Here is a 21,903-nt window from a genome sequence, read left to right as displayed (position 1 = left end):
CTCAGGGCCCCCACTAAGCTGCCTGCAGATCGAGCTGTCTAATCTAGTCCCAGCTCAGGGTCCTGAAATCTGAGCTTCTGCTGGGAAACAAGGGCAGCTGGACAGTGACCCACATCTCATGCAAACATGGTGAGAGTGAGTCTTCTCGGAGGGACCACCCACAATCAGAACCTGCATTTTACCTGATATGAGAGGGCCAATGAGAAGAACAGAGAACACTGGGTATAATAGGATCTAGACATCAAGCAAGGGGTACCAAATTCTGCACACATTCATTCTCACTCGGATAGAGCCTGAGCAGAGATTAAGTCATTTATCCATCCATATAACAAACAGTAGGCATCTACTACACACAAGGCTCCCTGCAAGGTACTGGGGATACAACAGTGAGGCAGGCCTGATGCATGGTCCTTACCAAGACAATGAGATAAAACAAGTAAATGAGCAATTCTATCTACCACTAAGAGTCATGTGAAGGGCAATGCTAGTAAGTGCTCCAGTTGGGGTATGTCTGGGGTCTGTGGGGCTACAAAGGCAACCAATCCACACGTTTGGGGAGGATGACAGGGAAGGCTTTCTGCAGGAGGAAATGCCATGCTGGGAGCTGAACCAGGGTGTAAGTGCTGGACAGGTGAGAGGGAACACTGCAAAGGCCCCAAAGCAAGACAGACCATGGCGGGGCAGGGCTGAGAACCAAGGTCGACTGAAGCTGGGAAGCAGTGATATGGGATGCGGAAGGACAGGTGTGCAGGGGCAGATTGGGCACTATCCCAACAGTTTTAATCAGGGAAATGGCATGATCGGATCTCCAGTTTCACGTTCTGGCTGCAGGGAGGAAGGAGGATTGGGGGGAGGGCAAAAGGGGTGTTGGAATGGTCCAGGCAGGAGGGAGCAGGGCCAGGAGTAGTGGCAGTGGGGACGGACAGGCGTGGGCAGAGGCCATGGACTTGACCACTGACTGCACGTGGGGGCAGAGAGGAAAAGGACACCCAAGCCAAGCGTCTGTAAGACAGTGGAGCCATTCGAGGAGTTAGGGGACACTGTGGGTTTGCAGACAGGAGGCAGCGGAGATCGGATTTGGGCGAGGTAAGTTTCTGATGTCCATGTGCTCCTCCCTCTTCCCACAGCAGACTGCAGTGGCCTTTTCTGTGGGTCCTTTTAGCTGAGAGCCTGGCTCCCGAGACCCACAGCCCACGTCTCCCCACAGCCCACACCGACAATGCCCCGCCCCTTCACAGCAGCCGGCTCATCTTCCCTCTGTCTGGCTTTACACCTTTCCCGTGGGTCAAAACCCTGCCCATCCTCTCAGACATTTCTCCCAGCTGTCATTTTCTTACTTTCGATCTTTTATTCAGTGCATATTTTATCAAATGCCTTTTTCGGCAAGGAACGAGACCGTGTTTCTCCTCTGAGTCTCCAAAGCCCCTTCTGGCAACGTCTCCTATTGCACCCAGTCGATTCTGTTTTATTTCACAGACCCAGGGGTCCGTGGCTCTCTTCCCCACTAGATGGTAAACTGCACTAAAATCTAGTTTTTGCAGAGTCCTACCTGTCCTCGTGTTTCCTGCAGCACCCAGGCCCCTCTCCGGCTCCATGGAACACATTGTCCTGTCTCTGTGTGTTCGGCCTGTCTGCGAGGTCACAGAGCAAGCACTCGGGTATTTGGTGGCTGGAAGGAAGGAATAAAGAAGTAGCACCCGCTGCACAGGAGTGGCGTTCTTCCCCACACCTGACTCGGAAGGTGGCTTTGCATCCCTGTTCAGGTGGTGTGGTATTAATGCTTAGTAGATATGGAAGCGCCCAGAGTTTACCGGTCTCCCCTTGATCACAGGGGACACTTTGTGCCTTTCCTTTCTTGGGTCTCATAGAGTCAAACGAAATGAAATATCTGGAGGGGCCTGGTCACCTTGAGAAGCGCCCACCCGTACAGACCCTTGCACGTGTGCAAGTCCTTTCCCTGGGGTCTGTTTCCGTCCGCATGCTGATGACTCCCAAGTTCAGCTCTATGCCCCAGACTCTGCAGGGCCCAGGCCTTATACCTAGCTGCCTTTTAGACATCTTGGGAAAACAATGGATGTCGCAGTGAGATGGACCTGGGCCTATGTATCAGCCTTACTGCTTACTTAATAGCGGTGTGGACCTGGTCAGGAAACTGCACCTCACAAGACCCTCAGTGTCCTCATCCTCAGGCCAGGTAGTGAGCCCTACCTCACAGGGATGTAGAGTAGACAACAGGTATAAAATGCACCTGGCAAACAGTTAGCACTCAGTAAATGCTCCTTGCCTCTCCTTCCCAAAAGAGCAAAGTGAATATATTGTTATAGACTCTCAGTTCTAGGGAGGGACCCTTAGAGACCATTTAATCCAACCTCTTCATTTTGTTCCATTTAAATCGTTCTTAATTGCACATGAGAACAAATCAAATGACACAGGTGAACTAAGGATGCAAAGCATCATTCTTAGCGTGGCACCGCTGCACCTCCCCCCACCTGCATTCCAGTCGCCAGGGCAGCCCATCTCAATCATTTCTGTTTCCAGTTCTGCTAGTTGTTATCCCCATAACACCTAATAATATGAGGGTAACCTCTATTCTTTAATTAGCAACTTTAGACAATACTTACTGACTCCCTGCTTGGAAAGATAAGATTTCAGCTCATTTTTATCTCTCCCCACCTTCCTCTCAATATTTGCTTATATTACTTATTGCTTCTGTTGTTTTCCCTTATAATCCTAGATAGTATACTTCTTTTGGCAACATGATTCAGTATCTTAACTCTTTTCCATGAAAGACCAAAAGACCAAGGAAACTACCACTCTTGGCACTTCTACCTCCTACTCTTGTCAGCTATAATTTTACTTTTGTATCATCACAGCTATAGTTTTTGTAATATTTGTATGTTGTCCTGCATCTGTGATTTGCCCTTAAATGTAGCCTAAATCAAAACAAAACAAAAACATACTATTTTTATGAAGCCTATGCAAATATTTTTTCTTGCTGGATGGAATGGCATGCTAGGATTTCATTTCTTTCCCTCTGATTCCAGCAGCAAGACTCCAAAAGCTCTTTATTTTAAAGTTACGAAGTAGGTGCTTTTGGTTTTTTCTTTTAAATTAATTTTTAAAGTAATATATGTTTCATGTAGAAAACTTAGTAAATATATACAAGTAGGAAAAAAACAGGAAAAAAGGGATACTAGGATAGAAATTTAAAACACCTGAACATTCTACATAGAGCATTTCTTAAAAATACTTCATGTCATTCATACAGAGTAATCAGTAAAATTGAAAGGAAAATACTTCCCTTATTAATAAGAAGAAACATCCAGGCCCAAAATAGGAGAAATTCTGTTCTAAGTCTCAATTCCCTTACACGTTGGGACATTCAGCTTTTATTCTATGTGATTATTGAGGATTTCTCATATACCAGGCACTGTTTACTATTGGGAATAAAATATGGTCAAAAATAAACATTGTGCCTACGTTAATGGAGGTTAAATTCCAGTGGGAGGAGATAGATATTAATAGTCACATGTAGGAATATATAATATAGATTAAGTTCAAATGCTGAAAAGGAAAAGAACTGGGTTCTTTTTAGGACATTTAACAAAAGACCCTACATGGGCAGAGAGGTATTGAGGGGGTCAGGGAAGTGGTCCTTGAAGGAATGATGCTTGGATTGAGATCTGAAAGAAGAGGGGGGATTTACTAAGCTGAAGCAGTAGGGGAAAAGAGATGGATGAAGGAGGAGTCCAGAGAAAGCAGAGATTCTGTGATGGCACACAGACGAGCAGCCAGAGCCAGGGGGACAGTGGGGAGGGACCCAGGCTGGGGCGGCTTCACAGGCCAAGGCAAGGAGCTGCTCTATCAGGGTTCCTAGGCAGAGTGGATGACCTAGTGTGGATCCTTTAAGATCAGACCAGAGGGAGTCAGCATTAGCAGAGGCTCCCACAGTAGAAGCTTGTTTGGATCCCTTACACAGGCCTTTGTGTGCTCAAAAATGGATGTTTTTATCAGTCTCAGTGATCTCAGCTAATGAATGCCAAACAAATACCTTCCACAAAAGACGTTGCAGAGTGTGTTGCCACCTCGTTATGTAAATAATCACGCAGCTCATTCTCTTGGTAATTTCCAGGCAAATGCTTTCCCACCTGTTAGGAAATCACATCCTTCTCTTCTTCTTCCCCCTCATTCATAAATGACATTACAAAATCAAGAACACCCAGAGCAGAAAGCACCCCCAAAGAACCTCTGGAACACTCTGTCTCTCCAAAAGAAATCTGCAGTAGAAGCTCACCATGTGAATGTATAAAGCAGCAGCGTTGCTCTTGCTGTAGGCCACCGGAGGCTTCTTCCCCTCCCTTTACCTGTAACGTGGCTCCCAAGATCACTTTACCCATAATTCACAAAATATAAAGTTGACGGTTCATGCCATGGGCAACCTTCTAGTAATAAGACATTTTGAGAAGCAGCGGAAATGTTTGGAAGAGAGACAAGAAAAGTTGGCAGTGGGGCTACGTGAACTAGTCCTCTGCTTGGAACAACTTCAGCAGCTCTTCATTACACTTCAAATAAAATCCAGACTTCGTACCATGCCTGCAAGGCCCTGCAAGATCTGATTGCTCCAGACCTTTAGGGCCTCCTGCTGTATAGACTATAACTCTCATCATCACTAGACTCCAGCTTATTCCCTGCCCCGGGGCCTTTGCACTGGAATGCCCTTACCTCATATCTACACACCTAGCTCCCTCACTTCATTCCATTCTCTGTTCATAGGTCACCCCTCAAAAAAATTTTTTTCCAACCACCTGAAGTAGCCCCCTCCATTCTCCCAGTCACTCTCCAGCCTATTGCCTATTATGTTTTATCACTACCTTGTTTACTTTTTTATCTGTCTCTGTCCACTAGAATGTAAATTCTCTGAGGGCAAAGATCTAGTCTAACTTGTTTAACAACATATCTGCAAAGCCTAAAACAGTGCCTGGTCTCAATAAATAATTTGTTGGGTGGATGGATGGATGGATGTCACAGCAGCATTCTCATACTTGGAGGACTGTCACGTGGACAAATTTATTTACTCATCCAGGAAACATCTATGGGGTAACACTTATTCACTTAATAAATAGTTATTAAGAAACTATTATATGCAAGGCACTGGGGATAAGAGGCAAAATAGAGACACTGTCCCTGCCCTTGGGAGCTCATAGTGTCATGGCAGTCAGTGTGGAGAAATGTGGAAGGAATAAAGAGACAATGACAATCAACTGGACATAAAGACTAATGGGTCTTGGGAGGTGAAGAAGAGAGAAGATGTACCCCAGGTTCTAGGCTGGGGCAGATAAGGAGATGACTGTGACAAAGAAACCCCAGGTGGTAAGGGGAGAAGATCATCTTTAGAAATGTTGAGCTGTGGAATATCCAAGTTGGGGACATGCAGCAAGGAGTTGGGTATCGAAGTCTGGAGCTTGGGAGACAAGTCTGGGTGGAAGTACAGATTCGATGAATCATAGGCAACGAGTGGTGTTTCGAGTCATGGGAGTGGGAGATATAAACCAGGTCTATAGGGTAAGAGGAAAACAAGCATTTAAGAAATGGAATTTAAAACCTGCAAAGACACTAAAAAGGAAAAACCAAAATGGTGGAAACAAAAGAACACATTGTCATAGCAGCTGAGGACAGTGCCCAATACTTTAGAGACAACATGTAAGATGAGGACTGAAAGATATCAGTTGAACTTAGTGACAAAGCAGTCCTTGGTCATCTTTGCTAGAGCCATTGCCATGGCATGGTATGGCTGGGCGTGTTTCTGTTTGCTGAGGAGGGAAGTGAAGACTAGGAAACGGAGAGAGATGTAGAAAGCTCTTAGAAGGTATCTGACCCTGAAGGAAAGGAGAGAGAGAGGAGGGTGGCGGAAGATGCTAGCTAGAAAAATAAATACATTCAGTGATGCTCTTAATGGCAGAACAAGGATCCGGAGTAGAAACTATTGGGAGGCAGCCTTGGCTTAATACAAAACCAAACTTTCTAACCATTAGAGTTGTTCAAAAATGGAATGGGCTGCTTCCAGAAGAACTGAGCCCTTGATTGCTAGAGTTATGGGAGCATAGCCTGAATGTTCTCTTAGAAAAGAATAAAGGTGTCAAATAGGTAATCTTCCTCCTTGAGAAACTAGAGAAAAACAAGCAAATTAAACCCAAAGCAAGCAGAAGGAAGGAAATAATAACAAGCAGAAATCAGTAACATTGAACACAGGAAAACAATAGAGAGATATAAAACTGAAAGCTGGTTCTTTGCTTGGGGCAGGGGTGGGGGCAACAAATCAATAAGATGGATAAACCTCTAGCCAGATTGACCAAGAAAAAAACAGAAGACACAAATGACCAAGAATGAAGAAGGGACATCACTATGGACCCCACAAACATCAAAAGGACATTGAGTACATACTACAGATGACTCTATGCCCATAAATTAAACTTAGATGAAAGGAGCCAGGTCCATATGAGACATAAACCCCCAAAACTCATTCAATAAAACTGGTAAGCTGAATAGTCTTGTATCTATTAAAGAAGTAGCATTCCTACTTATTAAAAAATTTCTAATTTAAAAAAAATCTCTCAGATGCAGATGGTTTTACTTATGAATTCTATCAAACATTTAAGGAAGAAATAGTACCAATTCTACACAATCTCCTGTAGAAAATAGAAAAGAAGCAAATTCTTTCCAACTTACAAGATACCTTTTTTTCTTCTCTTTTTTTTTTATCCACTATCATTCCCAAGAGATATCTTATCTAATACCAAAACCAAAGACTTTCAAAAGGAAACCTACAAATCAATATCCTTCTTCATGAGTATGGATTAAAAATCCTCAACAAAATATTAGCAAATAAAATTGAGCAATACATAAAAAGGATAAGATATCATAATCAAGTAGAGTTTATTTCAGGAATGCAAGGGTGGTTCGTCATTCAAAAATCCATCAATCTAATTCACAATGTGAATATGAAAGAATAGGCTGAAGGATCAATAAGCCAGGTTTTCGGGTTATATGACGAATCAAAGGATCTAAGCTTAGACACAGCAATGAAGACCAGGTTGTGTGATTTCCTGGTAGGGAGAGAAGCAACTCAGTTAAGAAAGGGGGGAGTTTCCCCTCTGGCTAAGAAACTGAGAATTACAGTCAGATCCAGTGGGTTCCTCTGCAGGGACCAGACCAGTGTGTTCTCCCTCTGGTGTCCTCCTTTCAAAGACTGATCTGCAGTTAAAAAGCAGGAGTTTGGGGGTCCCCTCCCGAGCAGCCAGCCGTTCAGATTCCCAGGGTGGCAGTGTTCCTGCCATGCTTGGGGTAGAGGGAGCCAAGGGTACTCAGGGTCCTGATTTTCTCAGATGCTCAGAATCCCAGGTGTGTCACAATTTGAATGGAGCCTGGACTTTTCCTAATCCAGATGCCCACAATTTAAAGAGGAGAAAGCAAGCCCCCATGCAGGGTGGCTTCTCCGGGCCCCTTCCTTCCCCTCTGTTTTTAAATCCTGTGATCACGAGCCGGTCCCAGGACAGTAAGATCGTGAGACCACATCTTCCATCTGACCCTTACCAAACATTCCTCTCCAAACATTGCATATTTGCTTTTAAGCCTACCTTTGTGCATAACAAGTCACCATCCAAACCGATCTGGCCTGGGTTCTAGTCCCTCTTTCTCTACTTGATGTCTGGTGTGGAGAAAACCGATCAGACACAGGCCTTTGCACAGAGTTGTCCTGGATTAATGGATTGGAAGATTGGCCCAGCTGCCCGCTTCAAGCCTGCAGACCCCGACAACCAACCAGACAGACGCAGAGTCTGAGGCCCATCATCTCTGTGTGATTCCTCTGTTATTCATTCCGATTCTTCAACAGATGCCTTATAAGATTATAGTAAAAAGGCACTGAGCTCTCCTCATGTGTCTGGGACTGTGCTATGAGTTATGCGTTCTCTCATTTAATCTTCACAGCAACCCATTAACATAGGTACTGTTCTCATCCTCATTTTGCAGATAAATAAATAAGACCCCAAAAGGCTGAGTAACTCACCCAAGGTCACATAGCTAATAAGTAGAAGAACCAGGATTTGAAACTAGGTCTGGCTAACCCCAGTGCTCAAGTTTTTAGGAACGAAAATTCCTCCTGGTTTAAAATGAAAATTGTTTTCTCTTCCTTTCCATCCATCTCTGCAGTCTCAGGAGGAAGTCTGCGATTTGCTCCATGCTGCACCCTTCCAGAACATCTTGCCCAGAGTCTACATCAAAGGTAAGAAGCCACTGCCAGCAGCTGGGTAGCCTTATGCTCACCTCCCAACCCGGTCAACTCAGATCTGCGCAGCAAGGAAGAGGTTAGAGCTTTGGACATCTATTGAACAGTCACAGAATCACAGAATTAGAAGACACTCCAGGCCTTGTTCCTTCTAGAATATCCATAGTATATTGCTATCTAGCATTGGTTTAAATTCCTGAGTGTAGCACTGCACACTATATCCATGTAACAAAACTGCATTTGCACCCCCTAACTCTATAAAAATAAAGAAAAACGAAATTCCTTGAGTGATAGAGAACTCACCAGTCCCAAAGTAGATAATTCCATTGTTGGACAGAGATCACAGAAAATGTTTCCTTGGAGGGAGTCCTCATCACACTTTCTAGAACCAAGGAGAATAGTTCTGCCTGCTCCATGCAAGTTTTGGAACACATACCCATCATCAGGTCCTCTGAGCGCTTATCTTCCCCAGTCCCCCCAGGTGCCCTGAGTCTCATTTTCTGTCTGCTGCTCCTTTGCAGAGGGGGAGCGCCTGGAGGTCCGAATGAAGCGTCTGGAAGCCAAGTACGCCCCCCTGCACCTGGTGCCTCTGATAGAGCGGCTGGGGACTCCTCAGGTACGAACTTTGCATAATGGGCTCTGGGATCAAAATGAACTTTAGAGGGAGAGCATTTGGCCCAACCTCTTCATTTGACAAGGAGGGAAACTGAAGCCCAAAGAGGGAGAGAGAGTGTTCAATACTATAAAGCTGGTTAGCGTCAGGAGCAGGTCTGGAATAAGGTTTACTAACCCAGCCCTGGGTGTTTTTTCTCTACCTGTATCATGTATCCTGCCAAAAAAGAAGCTGCTCATTTAAACAGGTATCTGCTACTCCCCTGCCAGGTATCATAATTCTGCTTTGTTCTCTCTCCCCACACCCTGTGAGCCAGCTGTTCACTTCTGGATAGTTTTGCTAAAGAAACACAGGAACACAAGATGCTTTACCATAACATTGTTAAAGCAAAACTGGAAACAAACATCTATCGGTAAAGCACTGACTAAATGAAATATGGTATAGTCATCTCAATGCTGAATATTTGCATATTCAGCATTTACTGAAGACATAATAATGAAAAGGAAAAAGTAGATCTAAGCGCATCAGTGTAGCTCGATCATAAACACATGGTAAGTAGATGAAGCAAGTTGCACTAAAATTCACACGGAATAATGCCATTTGGTTTTTTTAAAAAAATGCATACAACACAACCATGTAAGTAAAAATTTTCCTGAAAATATCTGGAATGATACACACGTAGTTTATCAAGGTGGCAACCTCTGAAGAGACATGGGGACAGAGACTGGGTAGAGGGGGAGGGAATCAAAGACAACTTCAGCTTTGCCTGTACTGTTCTCATATTTTCAAAGGTGAATGAGTCCATCTGTTAATTCTGTAGTCAGACAGGACCCCTGCCTGCAGAGAATTCATGGACTATGCAGGGAGCAGGAAGGAAACAGAATGGGGGCAGAGAGGGGCAACAGAAAGTATGTGCTCTGTCCTTCCCACTTGATTTCAGCAAGCTTCACGTTTTGGGGGCGGGCAGGGGAAGAATTGAGGAAGTAGGGAAACAGGGCACTGTAGTGAGACTATAGAGAAGATTTAGGATTGAAATTTGCTCTTGGACTCACATTCTCTGGTGCTGTCACCAAGGGCAGAAGGACCCACAGCCTCAGCAGAGGGCAGAAGGCGACTTCTCTTTTGGAAAAGCTTGGCAAGTATTTGGAGCACAATGCAGAGTCCCCTCTGCACAGGGGTCATGCTGGTGAAGCCACCCTAGCGGGGCCCCCTGCATGCCACCAACCATCTACTGCAAATGGTAACTAAAAGCCAAGTGACATTTGGGTTCTTTGACTCACCTGCAGAGAGAGCTGAGATACCGTACAAGACACACGTTTTCTATTTTGGCCTTCAGAGGCTGAACAGAGGAGATCCTCTCAAATGATTTCCTTTTAGGGAGAAATCCCCCCGAGTCAGTGACATGTAAACATGTCTGCCCCGCTGCTGGTGTCATCCTGTAGGAATCCAGCCTCTCGTGCCCAGGGTCTGGCATGTGTTTCCACTTAGAGGACTGTGAATTCCATCCCTGTTCTGGTGAATGGCCACTTCCTTGGGACTGATAGAAATCTCCATTTGTCAAATGCTGAGTATTTAACTAACAAAAGCCTAGACAGTCCGTGAGAGAGGAAATGCCAGTTTTATAAGTCTCCCATCCTCAAGAAATAGTCCAAAACTTAGTCATTCCACAGACCAAAGAAAAGTTAACAAAATATTAACTTCCAAGCTCTCTGGGGCTCAGGAGGATCATATAACAACCAGCTCAGTGACAGAGGAACTCTGCAACAGATTTAAAGCCAGAAGTTTGAGCAGTATTGCATTGTTGGCATTTGTTGCTGAGACAAATTGAGGTGACCTGGTTTGTTGCCCCATACTATCATGGAAGGAAGACTCTCGGGGTCAAAAGATGGGGGTCTTTGTCCCAGATCCACCCCTGAATTATCTATGCAAGCCATTGAATTTCTCAGTCTTTGTTTTCCCATCTTTGAAATGGGATAAGAGCTATTCTACTTCCTGAATTGAGCCACCTTTCTTGATTGCTATGATGAACAAATAAGCATGAAAATTCCAAAAACCAAAGAATTATATAAAGAAGGAATATTAAGATATCATTCTCCTCCAAAGGACACTGAATGTAATCAAAGCACCCCATGCAGGCATGACTTCAGCGTGGCTTCCCAAGCGTTTTCTCTGTTCCCTTGTTAACTTAGAAAAGAGTGGCAGAAGGAGAGAGAAAAACTCCCCCACTGAGTGGAACAGAAAAGAAGTGGACAAAATCTATGTTAAACACACACACTCACACAAACTGGGGATATTTACAGTAAACAATCTATAAAACACTTTTTCAAAGCAAAAAGATGCTAGACATACGAAAAGATAGAATGAAAGAAAACTTACAACATAAAAAATATAATGCCAACAAACATAGAAAAAGTATTCATCCTTACTAGTAATCAATGAAATGCAAATTCAATGAATGAGATACAATTTTTCATATCTCGAGTTGTTAAAGAACTTTTTAAAAATAATAGAGTACTGATGAGGGCTCACGGAACAAGCGTCACAAAGATAGATGGACGGGAGTCAGCGTCTCCTGAGACCAGTTGCCACTGTGTAGCAAAAGCCTTTTAAAATATTTATGCTCACTGACCCTTCTATTACTAAATATTTATCCTAATAAAATGATGAGAAATAGGTTCACAAAATTTTATGTATAAGGATGGTTGCCATAGAAATTTGGTAATAGTGAAAATTTGTAAACAATTTAAAATAACCAACAAAAGTAGAGGGCTAAGTAAATCATTATGTATCATCAATGGCCATTTTATGTAGCCATGAAAAAAATCACGTAGCCATTTTAAAGATCATGAAAATATTTACAGAAGTGAGTTTTTAAATTATTGGTATATTGAGAGAAAAAAGCAATATAGATAGCATCCAAATTTTGTTAATATATAGATGCACACACATGTACATAAATACAAACAAATCACACATCAATATTTTAAGAATGCTCATCTCTGGGTAATGGGGTTTAGGGATATTTTTCTTTTGTCATAACTGTAAAAAAATTTTTCCAAGTTTTGCCAATGATTAAGTATGACTTTTGCAGTTCACAGAAAGATCTGTGAGGGTGAACACTTTTCTAAGGAAAGGAACGAAGCCGCTAACCGCAGCCAAGGCCCTTTGCGTTGATTGTGGCAGGTGGGGTCACTGGAGTTTAGAGTCTGTCTGCAGATTGATAAACGCAGTTGCCAATTCTTCTAGTTCCCCCACCAGGACTCTCTGGCCCTGAGGATTGATTCCAACTAACTAAATGCACAGTAGATTGATTGGTAAACCAGAACTCTGTAACAATTTGTAAGAGAGAATATTCCCGACTGGAGAACAAATTGGGGCCTTTTATTTACGGAGTATCTCCCCTGCAGCAGACACTGTCTTTCTGAAGTGCAGAGCTTTTTTAGCAGCCAAATAGAACAGAATCAGAATAAAGAGAAGAACAGGCATGAGCACAGGCTTGGGATTTTTTAAAAGCACTCTCGCCACTCCAGCTAGCTGCAGCCTCTGGAGTGATCCTCCTCTGCTCGCCAGCTGGCTCCGCCGGTGAGACCGAGCTGAGTCACCGCGAATCAGGGCTCCCTCTCCTTTGTGTTTAAAACACACATTGGCAAATTTGTCTTCTCCAATTCATCTTTTTCCTAGACTTTTTTTTGGCTTACTGTTGTCGTGACAACTACATGCATGGCCCACATTTGTCACAGGCCCCCACATTGGTGTTTGCTGACTTAATTTCCCTCCACGATTCACTTGGAGGTCGCCCTCTTCCCAGGGGCCTCCAGGAAGGAAGCTTTTGGGGGAAGTCGGGCAGGTGCCTCGCAGCCACCTGCAGAAGGGGGCTCTATGGGAAGTCCTCTCAACTGGGGAGCTGATCCCATGGGGGTCCTGAGGATCTCTCAGGCTCAGAAGCCAGCCCTCTTCAGCTTTGTCCTCAGACTTGGAGACATTACCTTGACCTTAGATTGTTTTTTTTTTTTTTTTTTTGAGACAGAGTCTCTCTCTGTTGCCTGGGCTAGAGTGAGTGCCATGGCATCAGCCTAGCTCACAGCAACCTCAAACTCCTGGGCTCAAGCCATCCTCCTGCCTCAGCCTCCTGAGTAGCTGGGACTACAGGCATGTGCCACCATGCCCAGCTAATTTTTTTTTCTATATATATTTTTAGCTGTACAGATCATTTCTTTCTATTTTTAGTAGAGACGGGGTCTCGCTCTTGCTCAGGCTGGTCTCGAACTCCTGACCTCTAGCAATCCTCCCATCTCGGCCTCCCAGAGTGCTGGGATTACAGGCGTGAGCCACCGCGCCCGGCCTGACCTTAGATTTTAATATTCATCTTACCTTACAGATGGTGGGACCTTTAGCCCTAGATGCTTTGATTCATGATACATACATACAATAATGTGTTTTGACATGCAGTCAGCTGATTATTAGATCTGCAGGAGCCAGATGAGAAGCCAGTTTTCATAATTAATAGGGATCGTTTGCAATTGTCAAAGAAGGACTTCTAACTAGAGGAAATAATTCTGTTAACTCAGTGGCAAATTTTGAAAGATTAACATATGCTCATTGTAACACATTCAACTGTATTAGAAGTGTTTCAAGTACAAAGTGAAAATCCCACTCACTTCTCCAAGCCCATCTGTTCCCAAAACTGATGTTAATCTTTCTAAAAGTTTCTACACACACATACACACACCCCACATATACTTCTGTCTGTGGGATTGTGTGTTGTTGGTGGTTTTTAATAGGATTATAGTACACATCCTTTTCTTGTTCACTTTACAGTTTAACCCATAGATCTAGGCTACTGGGAACCAAATCCCAGTTTTCCCACTCACTGGCTGCCTCTCTGAACCTCAGTTTCATCATCTGTGAAGTGGGGATAATAACGGCACCAACCTCATGGGAGTGAATGGAGTTAATATCTATCAAGTACTTAGCACAGGGCATGGTTTATTACACTCAGTGGCATGAACTAGTAATAGTTACAGTAGTAGTAGCAGTACTACTAGTACTATCACTTCAGTCTTTTCAATGGCAACCTAGTGGAGTTTGGTTTTTTTTTTTTATGATCTAGGGTAGACTGTAATTTTTTTATTTGTTTTTATTTCAAAATATTAAGTGGGGGACAAGTGTTTTGTTAAATGGATACCTTGTGTAATGCTTAAGTCAGGGCTCTTGGTATGCCCGTCCCCAGAATGGTGTTCATTGTACCCAATAGGTAAGTTTTTATCCCACACCCCCTACACCTCCCCCCTTTCTTGGTGTCTCACACCCTTCGTATTGCTTTGTGCCGTGAGTGCCCATGTTTAGCTCCCACTTGTTAGAACATACATTTGGTTTTTCATTCCTGAGATACTTCACTTAGGATAATGGTCTCCAGTTCCGTACAAGTTACTGCAAATAATATTATTTTATTCCTTTTTATGGCTGAGTAGTATTCCATGGTATATATATATATATGCACCACATTTTCTTTATCCACTCATGAATTGATGGGCACTTAGGTTGAGTCCAAAACTTTGCAGTTGTGAATTGTGCTGCGATAAACATTCGAGTGCAGATGTCTTTTTAATAAACTGACTTCATTTCCCTTTGGGTAGATACCCAGCAGTGGGATTGCTGGATCCAATGGTAGGTCTGCATTTATTTCTTTGAGGAATGTCCGTACTGTTTTCCACAGAGGTTGTACTAATTTGCAGTCCCACCAACGGTGTATAAGCATTCCTTTCTCTCTGCATCCACTCCAGCACCTATTGTTTTTTGACTTTTTCAGTATGGCCATTCTGATAGGGATAAGGTACTGTCTCATTGTAGTTTTAATTTCCATTTCCCTGATGATTAGTGATGTTGAGCATTTTTTTCTTTCATGTTTTTCGGCCATTTGTCTATCTTCTTTCAAAAAGATTCTGTTCGTGTCTTTTGCCTCCTATTTGATGGAGTTGTTTTCTTGCTGATTTCTTTATAGATTCTGGATATTAGTCCTTTGTCATGCGTATAGTTTGCAAATATTTTCTCCCATTCTGTAGGTTGTCTATTCACTCTGTTGATTATTTTCTTTGTTGTGCAGAACATTTTTAATTTAATTAAGTCCCATTTATTTATTTTTGTAGTTAGTCTATTTGCCTTTGGGGTCTCAGTCATAAATTCTTTGCCTAGGCCAATGTCTAGATGAGTTTTTCCTACATTTTCTTCTAGAATTTTTTTATAGTTTCGTGCCTTACATTTAAGTCTTTTATGCATCTTGAATTAATTTTTGTATATGGTGAGAGATAGGGGTCCTGTTTCATTTTTCTGCATGTGGCTATCCAGTTTTCCCAGCACCATTTGTTGAATAGAGCATCCTTTCCCCAGTGTATGTTGTTTTCTGCTTTGTTGAAGATCAGTTGGTTGTAGGTAGATGGTTTTATTTTTGGGTCCTCTATTCTGTTCCATTGGTCTATGTCTCTACTTTTATAATAGTACCATGCTGTTTTAGTTACTATCGCCTTATAGTATAATTTGAAGCCAGATAATGTGATGCCTCTAGATTTGTTCTTCTTGCTTAAGATTGCTTTGGTTATTTGGGCTCTTTTTTGGTTCCAAATGAAGCTTATGATTAATTTTTCTAGATTTGCAAAATATGACATTGGTATTTTGATAGGGATTGCATTGAATCTATCATAATTTTTTTAAAATCAGTCCTCTACTGATGGTGTCTGGATTTTACTTAACATAAATAAGACTTACCACCAGACTTCCCTGCTGTTGTAGTCAGGTTTATAAAGTGAGTACCCTGTTCTGAGCAAGACATCAGTTCTGATGAATGAATTCCAGGTGCGGTCAGCTCCAGAGTTTGGGCATCTCTGGTGGGAGGTGGCAGATGGGGTCTGAGATGTGCACAGAAGGTTCACATACTCTTCCATTCCCAGCAAATCGCCATCGCTCGGGAGGGTGACCTGCTGACCAAGGAGCGGCTGTGCTGTGGCCTATCCATGTTTGAGGTCATCCTGACCCGAATTCGGAGCTACCTGCAGGACCCCATCTGGCGGGGCCCGCCACCCACCAATGGCGTCATGCACGTGGATGAGTGCGTGGAGTTCCACCGGCTGTGGAGCGCCATGCAGTTCGTCTACTGCATCCCCGTGGGGACCAACGAATTCACCGCTGAGTGAGTACCCCCAGGAAGGCAAGGTCACCCCAACCTGCCTGTGCCCCTGTGTGTCACCAGGTTGCCAGAGTTCAGCCCAAAAGGTGGGCAGCGGTGGGGGCAGCCAACAACTGTTAATTGAATTTGTTGGTCCCTATGCTGGGTGCCGGACATTCAACAGTGCTGAGCAAAAGTAGGCAGTCCCTGGCCTCACAGAGCTTACGTGGCCAGGGGAGAGACAAGAACCATAGATGTAAGGGACATGAAAGGAGGTTGCTTAGCAGCAAGGGTAGGCAGGGTGGCAGATACCAGAGGAGAGAGGTGAGGGGGTTATCAGGCTTCAATTCACAGACCAGAACTGAGCCTTGAGCAATGCCCGGCATTCAAATCAACAGAAGGAGAAAGGGGACATTCCAGAAAAGGCAGCAGACGGCTGAGGCAGAAACAGTTTGTGCACGAGGGTGCAGCATGGGGCTGTGTGAGCTCTCGGGGCCTCGTCTTTCCAAGACTAGAAACTGGGCCGACTGCATGGGCCGGAGGGAGCCCAGTGAGGGGCTGGCAGTAAGAACCTCACCGCCTACCTCTCCTCCCACCAAACTCTACTCCTGGAAAATGAGGCGGCTCTAGGAGTCTCAGAGAAAACAGCAGAGACGGTTCTTCCTGCAGTCACCCAGCTACGTGTCAAGGACAGCAGGGGGAAGGCAGACAAGACTTGCACTCCAGAAGCCAAGAATGCTGAGAAGAGTGGGGGGCCGAGAAGCCTTCCCCACGGAAGGGGTGCTGGGACAGGGCGGGAAGGCAGGAGCGCTGCACGAGGCTGTGTCAGGGAAGTTCTGGGCCCACACGCTTCCGGCACAGGCTGGAGCAGTGGGGACACCTGCCCAGTGCAGGCTGGAGATATTCCTTGAGGACAAGGGAGACAGCCAAGGGCTGACCCCACTGCCATCCAAATTGCGCACATCTCTCAAGCTTGGGAGCTGAGGTCGGAGCTACATCAGAGCAGGGGGGACTCAGCCTCCCGAGCCCAGCAGCGTGTGCCCGCCGTGCCCTGGGCCTTCCCTCAGCCTGCTCTGGCTGGTTGGCCCCCTGGTTTGAAACGGCCCTTCACCCCACAGCTGGCCCTCTGGCTTCTCTACAGAGCCTCCTTTGATCTGCCTGAAATAATCAGCCACATAAGTCTCAAGGGCCCCCATTGGGGTCTTTCTTTGCAAATTTATGTCGTCTTCAGAGCTGATTTTTCTTGTGTCAGTGATGCAAACAGGCTGATACCTCTTCGTGATTGGAAGGGCTTAAAATATAACCACAATCCCTGGAACTAATGAATCTTCCATCACAGCTTCCCTTGTACCCATTTACAGATTAAGAGACTGGGCCCCGAGACAGACATGCTTACTGGCTGTGCTTTTGGCCCCACGTGAGTGAGGCTCCTGCCCCCCGAACTCCTCCTCTGCCCCTCACCCCAGCTGCCTTTTCTCCCTGCTCCCAGGCAGTGTTTCGGCGACGGCTTGAACTGGGCCGGCTGCTCCATCATCGTCCTGCTGGGCCAGCAGCGTCGCTTCGACCTGTTCGACTTCTGTTACCACCTGCTGAAGGTGCAGAGGCAGGACGGCAAGGACGAGATCATAAAGAACGTGGTGAGCAGGCTGGTGACCGGGCCTGGGTGGTGGGGCGGGGCCGACAGCCAGGCTTTCACCAGAGAGGCAGGGGAGGGTGCGCTGCTCACGGAGGCCAACTCCCCACATCACAGTTTGGTACAAAGACATTCAGAGGCCAGGGACCTGCTTGGAGGAAGCTGTGAGTCACTTGCTCATAACCTACTGCCATGAAGCAGGTCACCCCAGAGGGCAGGGCTGAGCTCAGCCCTGAAATGCACCTTCCCTGGCCCAGCCAGACTCTGCCGGCGCGGGTTCCTCACCTGTGCAGATGGTCCCTGAACACTAGCATTGTGCCGAATGCTGGGATGGGTGCTGGTGTGGGGTGAGCGGGGCTGCCGTGGGAGGGGAGAGGAGCACCCTCAAAACCAGGCTGCAGGGCAGGGAGCAGGTGGCAGAGAAGGCGTCTCATGAAGGATGGTGCTTGGGCTGAGTCCTGCATGGCCAGCAGCAGCAAAGAGCAGGCGGAACTAGAGTGTGGGGCTTTCCAGGATGATCCAGACACGGGGAACGGCCACAACAAAGGCACAGAGACATGAGGGTGGATCAGAGAGTGACAGGAGAAAGAGGCAGGAGCCACCTCACAAAGGGTTTTTTAATGGTGAAAAATATACATAAAACTTTAAGCATCCAGCTCAGTGGCATCAAGTACACTCACACTGTTGTACAGCCATCGCCACCAGCCGTCTCCAGAACATTTCCTTTTCCCCAGGCCGGAACTCTGTGCCCATTAAAAAATAACTCTGCACTCGTACCTCCCCCAAGCCCCTGGCAACACCATTCATTCTACTTTCTGTCTCTATGAATTTGGCTATTCTAGGTGCCTCATGTAAGTGGAATCATGCAGTATTTGTTTGCGACTGACTTATTTCACTTAGCATAATGTCCTCAAGGTGCATCCACATAGCCTGTGTCAGAATTTCCATCCCTTTGATGGCTGTATAATATTCCATCATGTACGTACCCCACGTTTTGTCTATCTATCCATCCACCAGTGGATGCTTGTGTTGTTTCCACCTTCTTGATATTGTGGAAGAGGGTTAATTCTGGATATTATGAAACATGGGTGTACAGATAACTCTTCGAATTCCTGCTTTCAAGTTTTTTGAGTATATTTCCAGAAGTGAAATCGCTGGATCCTATATAGCAAGGCTATGTTTGATTTTTTTGAGGAACTGCCGTACTTCTTTTCCACAGCAGCTGCACAGTTGTGCATTCCCACCAGCAGTGCATTTAAGCGTTCCGATCCTCATCCTCATCAGCACTTGTTATTTTCTATTTTTTATAGTAGCCATCCTGATGGGTGTGAAGTGTTACCTCATTGTGGTTTTGACTTCCATTTCCCTAATGATTGTTACTGTTGCGTGTCATATCACGTGTTCTTGGCCATTTGTATATCTTTTTTGCAGGAATGTCTATTCAAGTCATTTGTTCATTTTTTTAATTGGGTTTTTTTTGTTGTTGACTTTTTTAAATATATTCTGGCTGTTAATCCCTTACCAGATATGATTTGCAATAGTTTCTCCTGTTCCATGGGTTGCCTTTTCATTCTGTTGATAGTGTTCTTTGATGCCCAAGGGTTTTCAGTTTGGATGTAATCCAATTTATTCTTTCTTTCTTGCCTGTGCTTTTGGTGTCACATCCAAGATATCATTGCTAAATCCAACATTGTGAAGATTTTTCCGTTTTCTCCTAATGATTTTATAGTTTTAACTCTTACATTTAGGTGTTTTGTCCATTCTGAGTTAATTTTTTGTATCTGGCATAAGGCAAGGGTCCAGCTTTATGCAGTGAATGTCCATTTTCCAAGCACCATTTGTTGAAAAGACTGTGCTTTTCCCCCATTGAATGGTCTTGGCAGCCTTGTGAAAAATCATTTGATATACATACATGTCATGGTGTATTTCTGGGCTCTCTATTCTGTTCCATTGGTCTCTATGTCTGTCTTTATACCAGTGTCACACGGTGGCTCACTGTTTTGATTACTGTAGCTCTGTAGTAAGTTTTCAAACTTGCAGAGAGTTTTTATGGTCCAGTTAACATTTGATTGCAAGAGTTCTAAAACCCACAGAAGGGCTTTAAGCAAGAGAGTGACATGATCATTGAAGCTTCTGGACCCTGTACCCCAACTTCACTGACTTCTTCTCTTGCCCTCCCTCTTTCCACCCCCTGCTTCCCCAACCTGAACATCCCCATCCTTCTGCAGCCCCTGAAGAAGATGGCCGACCGGATCAGGAAGTACCAGATCTTGAACAATGAGGTTTTTGCCATCCTGAACAAGTACATGAAGTCCGTGGAGACAGACAGTTCCACCGTGGAGCATGTGCGCTGCTTCCAGCCACCCATCCACCAGTCCTTGGCCACCACCTGCTAGGCAGAAGGGCCCACAGACCCTTGACCAGGAGGAAGAGGAAGAGGAAGAGGAGGAGGAGCAGGGGAGAGAAAGCCACAGCCAGCCTGCCATAGGGCCCGACCGGACAGCGTGTGGGATGGACCTGGAAGCAAACAAGCACCTCCCCAAACACATCTGCACCATTCCCAAGGGCGGGGCCTGTGCATGCTCTCCCATGACATCTCCATGGTGGTTTGTCCATAGCATAAATGAAAAAAAAAAAAAAAGAAAACAGGGCAGTGTGTGCTTTTTTTTCTTTTCTCCCCTCAGCTGTATTAAGAGCTCCTAGTTCCACCCATCTGTGGTTGCTTCCCTAGAACTCCTCCCAAAATAGCAACTGCCTACCCAGTGCCCATGTGCGACCCCAGGACTGAAGGCTCAGAGAACTGCGATGTCAGCCCGGCCCAGAGGGCATGCGTCAGCCTACTGCTGCTTCATCTCCCTGGCTCTCCTCCAGAGCCCCAGGTGGCATCTCCTCCTGCAGTGGGTGCCAGGGATTCCACATATAGGCTCCCCAAAACCCCATCCTAACCACCCCTCAAGGGCAGTCCAAGAAAGAAGTCAGAAAAGGTTTCATAGCTGAATCCCACTGAGAGGAGTTGGGGTAGGAGAATGGTCAGGCCTGGCGGGAGGCAGGATGTACGAACACAACCAGGATTCCCCAGCCCAAGACAGAACACTCTTAGGCCATCACAGCAGCCTATTGATGAGATAGTTCTTTTGTTCCTTAAGCAAGTGCTTAGCACCGGGCACACAGGAGATGCAGCGTTGAACAAGTCAGTCACAGCACTGCCCACAGCATTAGCCAAAGACCAAATTAGGGACCACTTCTTGGCACAGAATTTCTCATTGAGGAAAACTCCCATGACAAGGGTTTTTAAGGGGTTTGTACAACAGAGGCCAAAAACATCTTGGGGACAGGGAGGTACGAAATAAAAATAATACTTGTCAATGAGCTTGTAATACCAAGATAAACCTCAAAGGGGACTCCTGTTTTAGTGAATCAGAACTTTCATTGTACTAGATGCTGAAAGTGTCTTGGAACATTTCATCTTTTGCTCTGAACTTCCTGCTCTCAGTGTTCCTTAAAGTTAGACTTTGGGGTATGTCTTCTCTCACAGGGGTATATTTACTTCCATTTTCCCGACTGAACTAAAATTCCTCTGCAGAATCTTCTGCCAAGTATAGGGAGACCACTGAGAAGAACAGAGGCCTTTGGAATATCAATGTCTTGTTATAGAGCACATCATCTTCAAAGGGAGTCTGCAGCACTGAGCTTTTAAGAACACACAAAGTGTGATATTTAACATGTCTCCTCCAGCCCAGGGAGGAAGAGAAAAGAGAAAGTGGAAAGAATAAAGAAATGGTTACCTTTAATCAGATGGCCCCATTTCTAACCCCATGGGAAGAGCAAAGGAAGTGTCCATAGCGAGAGGTTTGTGTGATACACTCGTCCTCCAGTGAGGAATTGGTGCCAAATGTGGTCCAATGGCCGCTTACGTCAGATCCTGAGATTAGCAAATTTGAGTGCAGATTCCTGGGCCCCACCTCAAGCCTAATTTGAATCTCTGGGAGTAGAGCCAGGAAATCTGCATTTTCGACAATCTATCTGAGTTATTCTGTTGGGCAGCAAAGTTTGAGAACCACTGCTGTAAAGGAATCATTCTGCTTAACCTTGGGCTTTGAGCTACCTCTAAGCCATGAAAGGAATACGTGTAGGGAAGGAAGGTGGTTCAGAGGGGAAGCTGGCAGACCCTCCTGAGTGGAGCTACCGCTTCCTATTTGGATTTCTTTTTCCCT

At 45.1% G+C, this 21,903-nt stretch overlaps 1 protein-coding gene across 2 annotated transcripts in view; it reads left to right on the top strand.

Annotated features, from left to right (window-relative positions):
* The window catches only part of CYFIP2 (cytoplasmic FMR1 interacting protein 2), a 116,437-nt gene extending 96,140 nt beyond the window's left edge, over window positions 1-20,297 (top strand). For both annotated transcript variants that reach the window (XM_069484312.1, XM_069484311.1), the window contains 5 exons: window positions 8,209-8,281; window positions 8,806-8,900; window positions 15,842-16,080; window positions 17,546-17,693; window positions 19,918-20,297. In XM_069484312.1, the coding sequence (XP_069340413.1) occupies window positions 8,209-8,281; window positions 8,806-8,900; window positions 15,842-16,080; window positions 17,546-17,693; window positions 19,918-20,085 (723 nt within the window). In that variant the 3' untranslated portion in view covers window positions 20,086-20,297. The remainder of the gene's footprint in view (window positions 1-8,208; window positions 8,282-8,805; window positions 8,901-15,841; window positions 16,081-17,545; window positions 17,694-19,917) is intronic.
* Window positions 20,298-21,903: the final 1,606 nt, after the last annotated feature.

The sequence above is a fragment of the Eulemur rufifrons genome, chromosome 10, assembly GCF_041146395.1.
Source record: "Eulemur rufifrons isolate Redbay chromosome 10, OSU_ERuf_1, whole genome shotgun sequence".
Taxonomy (NCBI): Eukaryota; Metazoa; Chordata; class Mammalia; order Primates; family Lemuridae; genus Eulemur; species Eulemur rufifrons.
The sequence above is the reverse complement of the archived record's forward strand: the minus strand, read 5'-3'. Positions and strand labels throughout refer to the sequence as shown.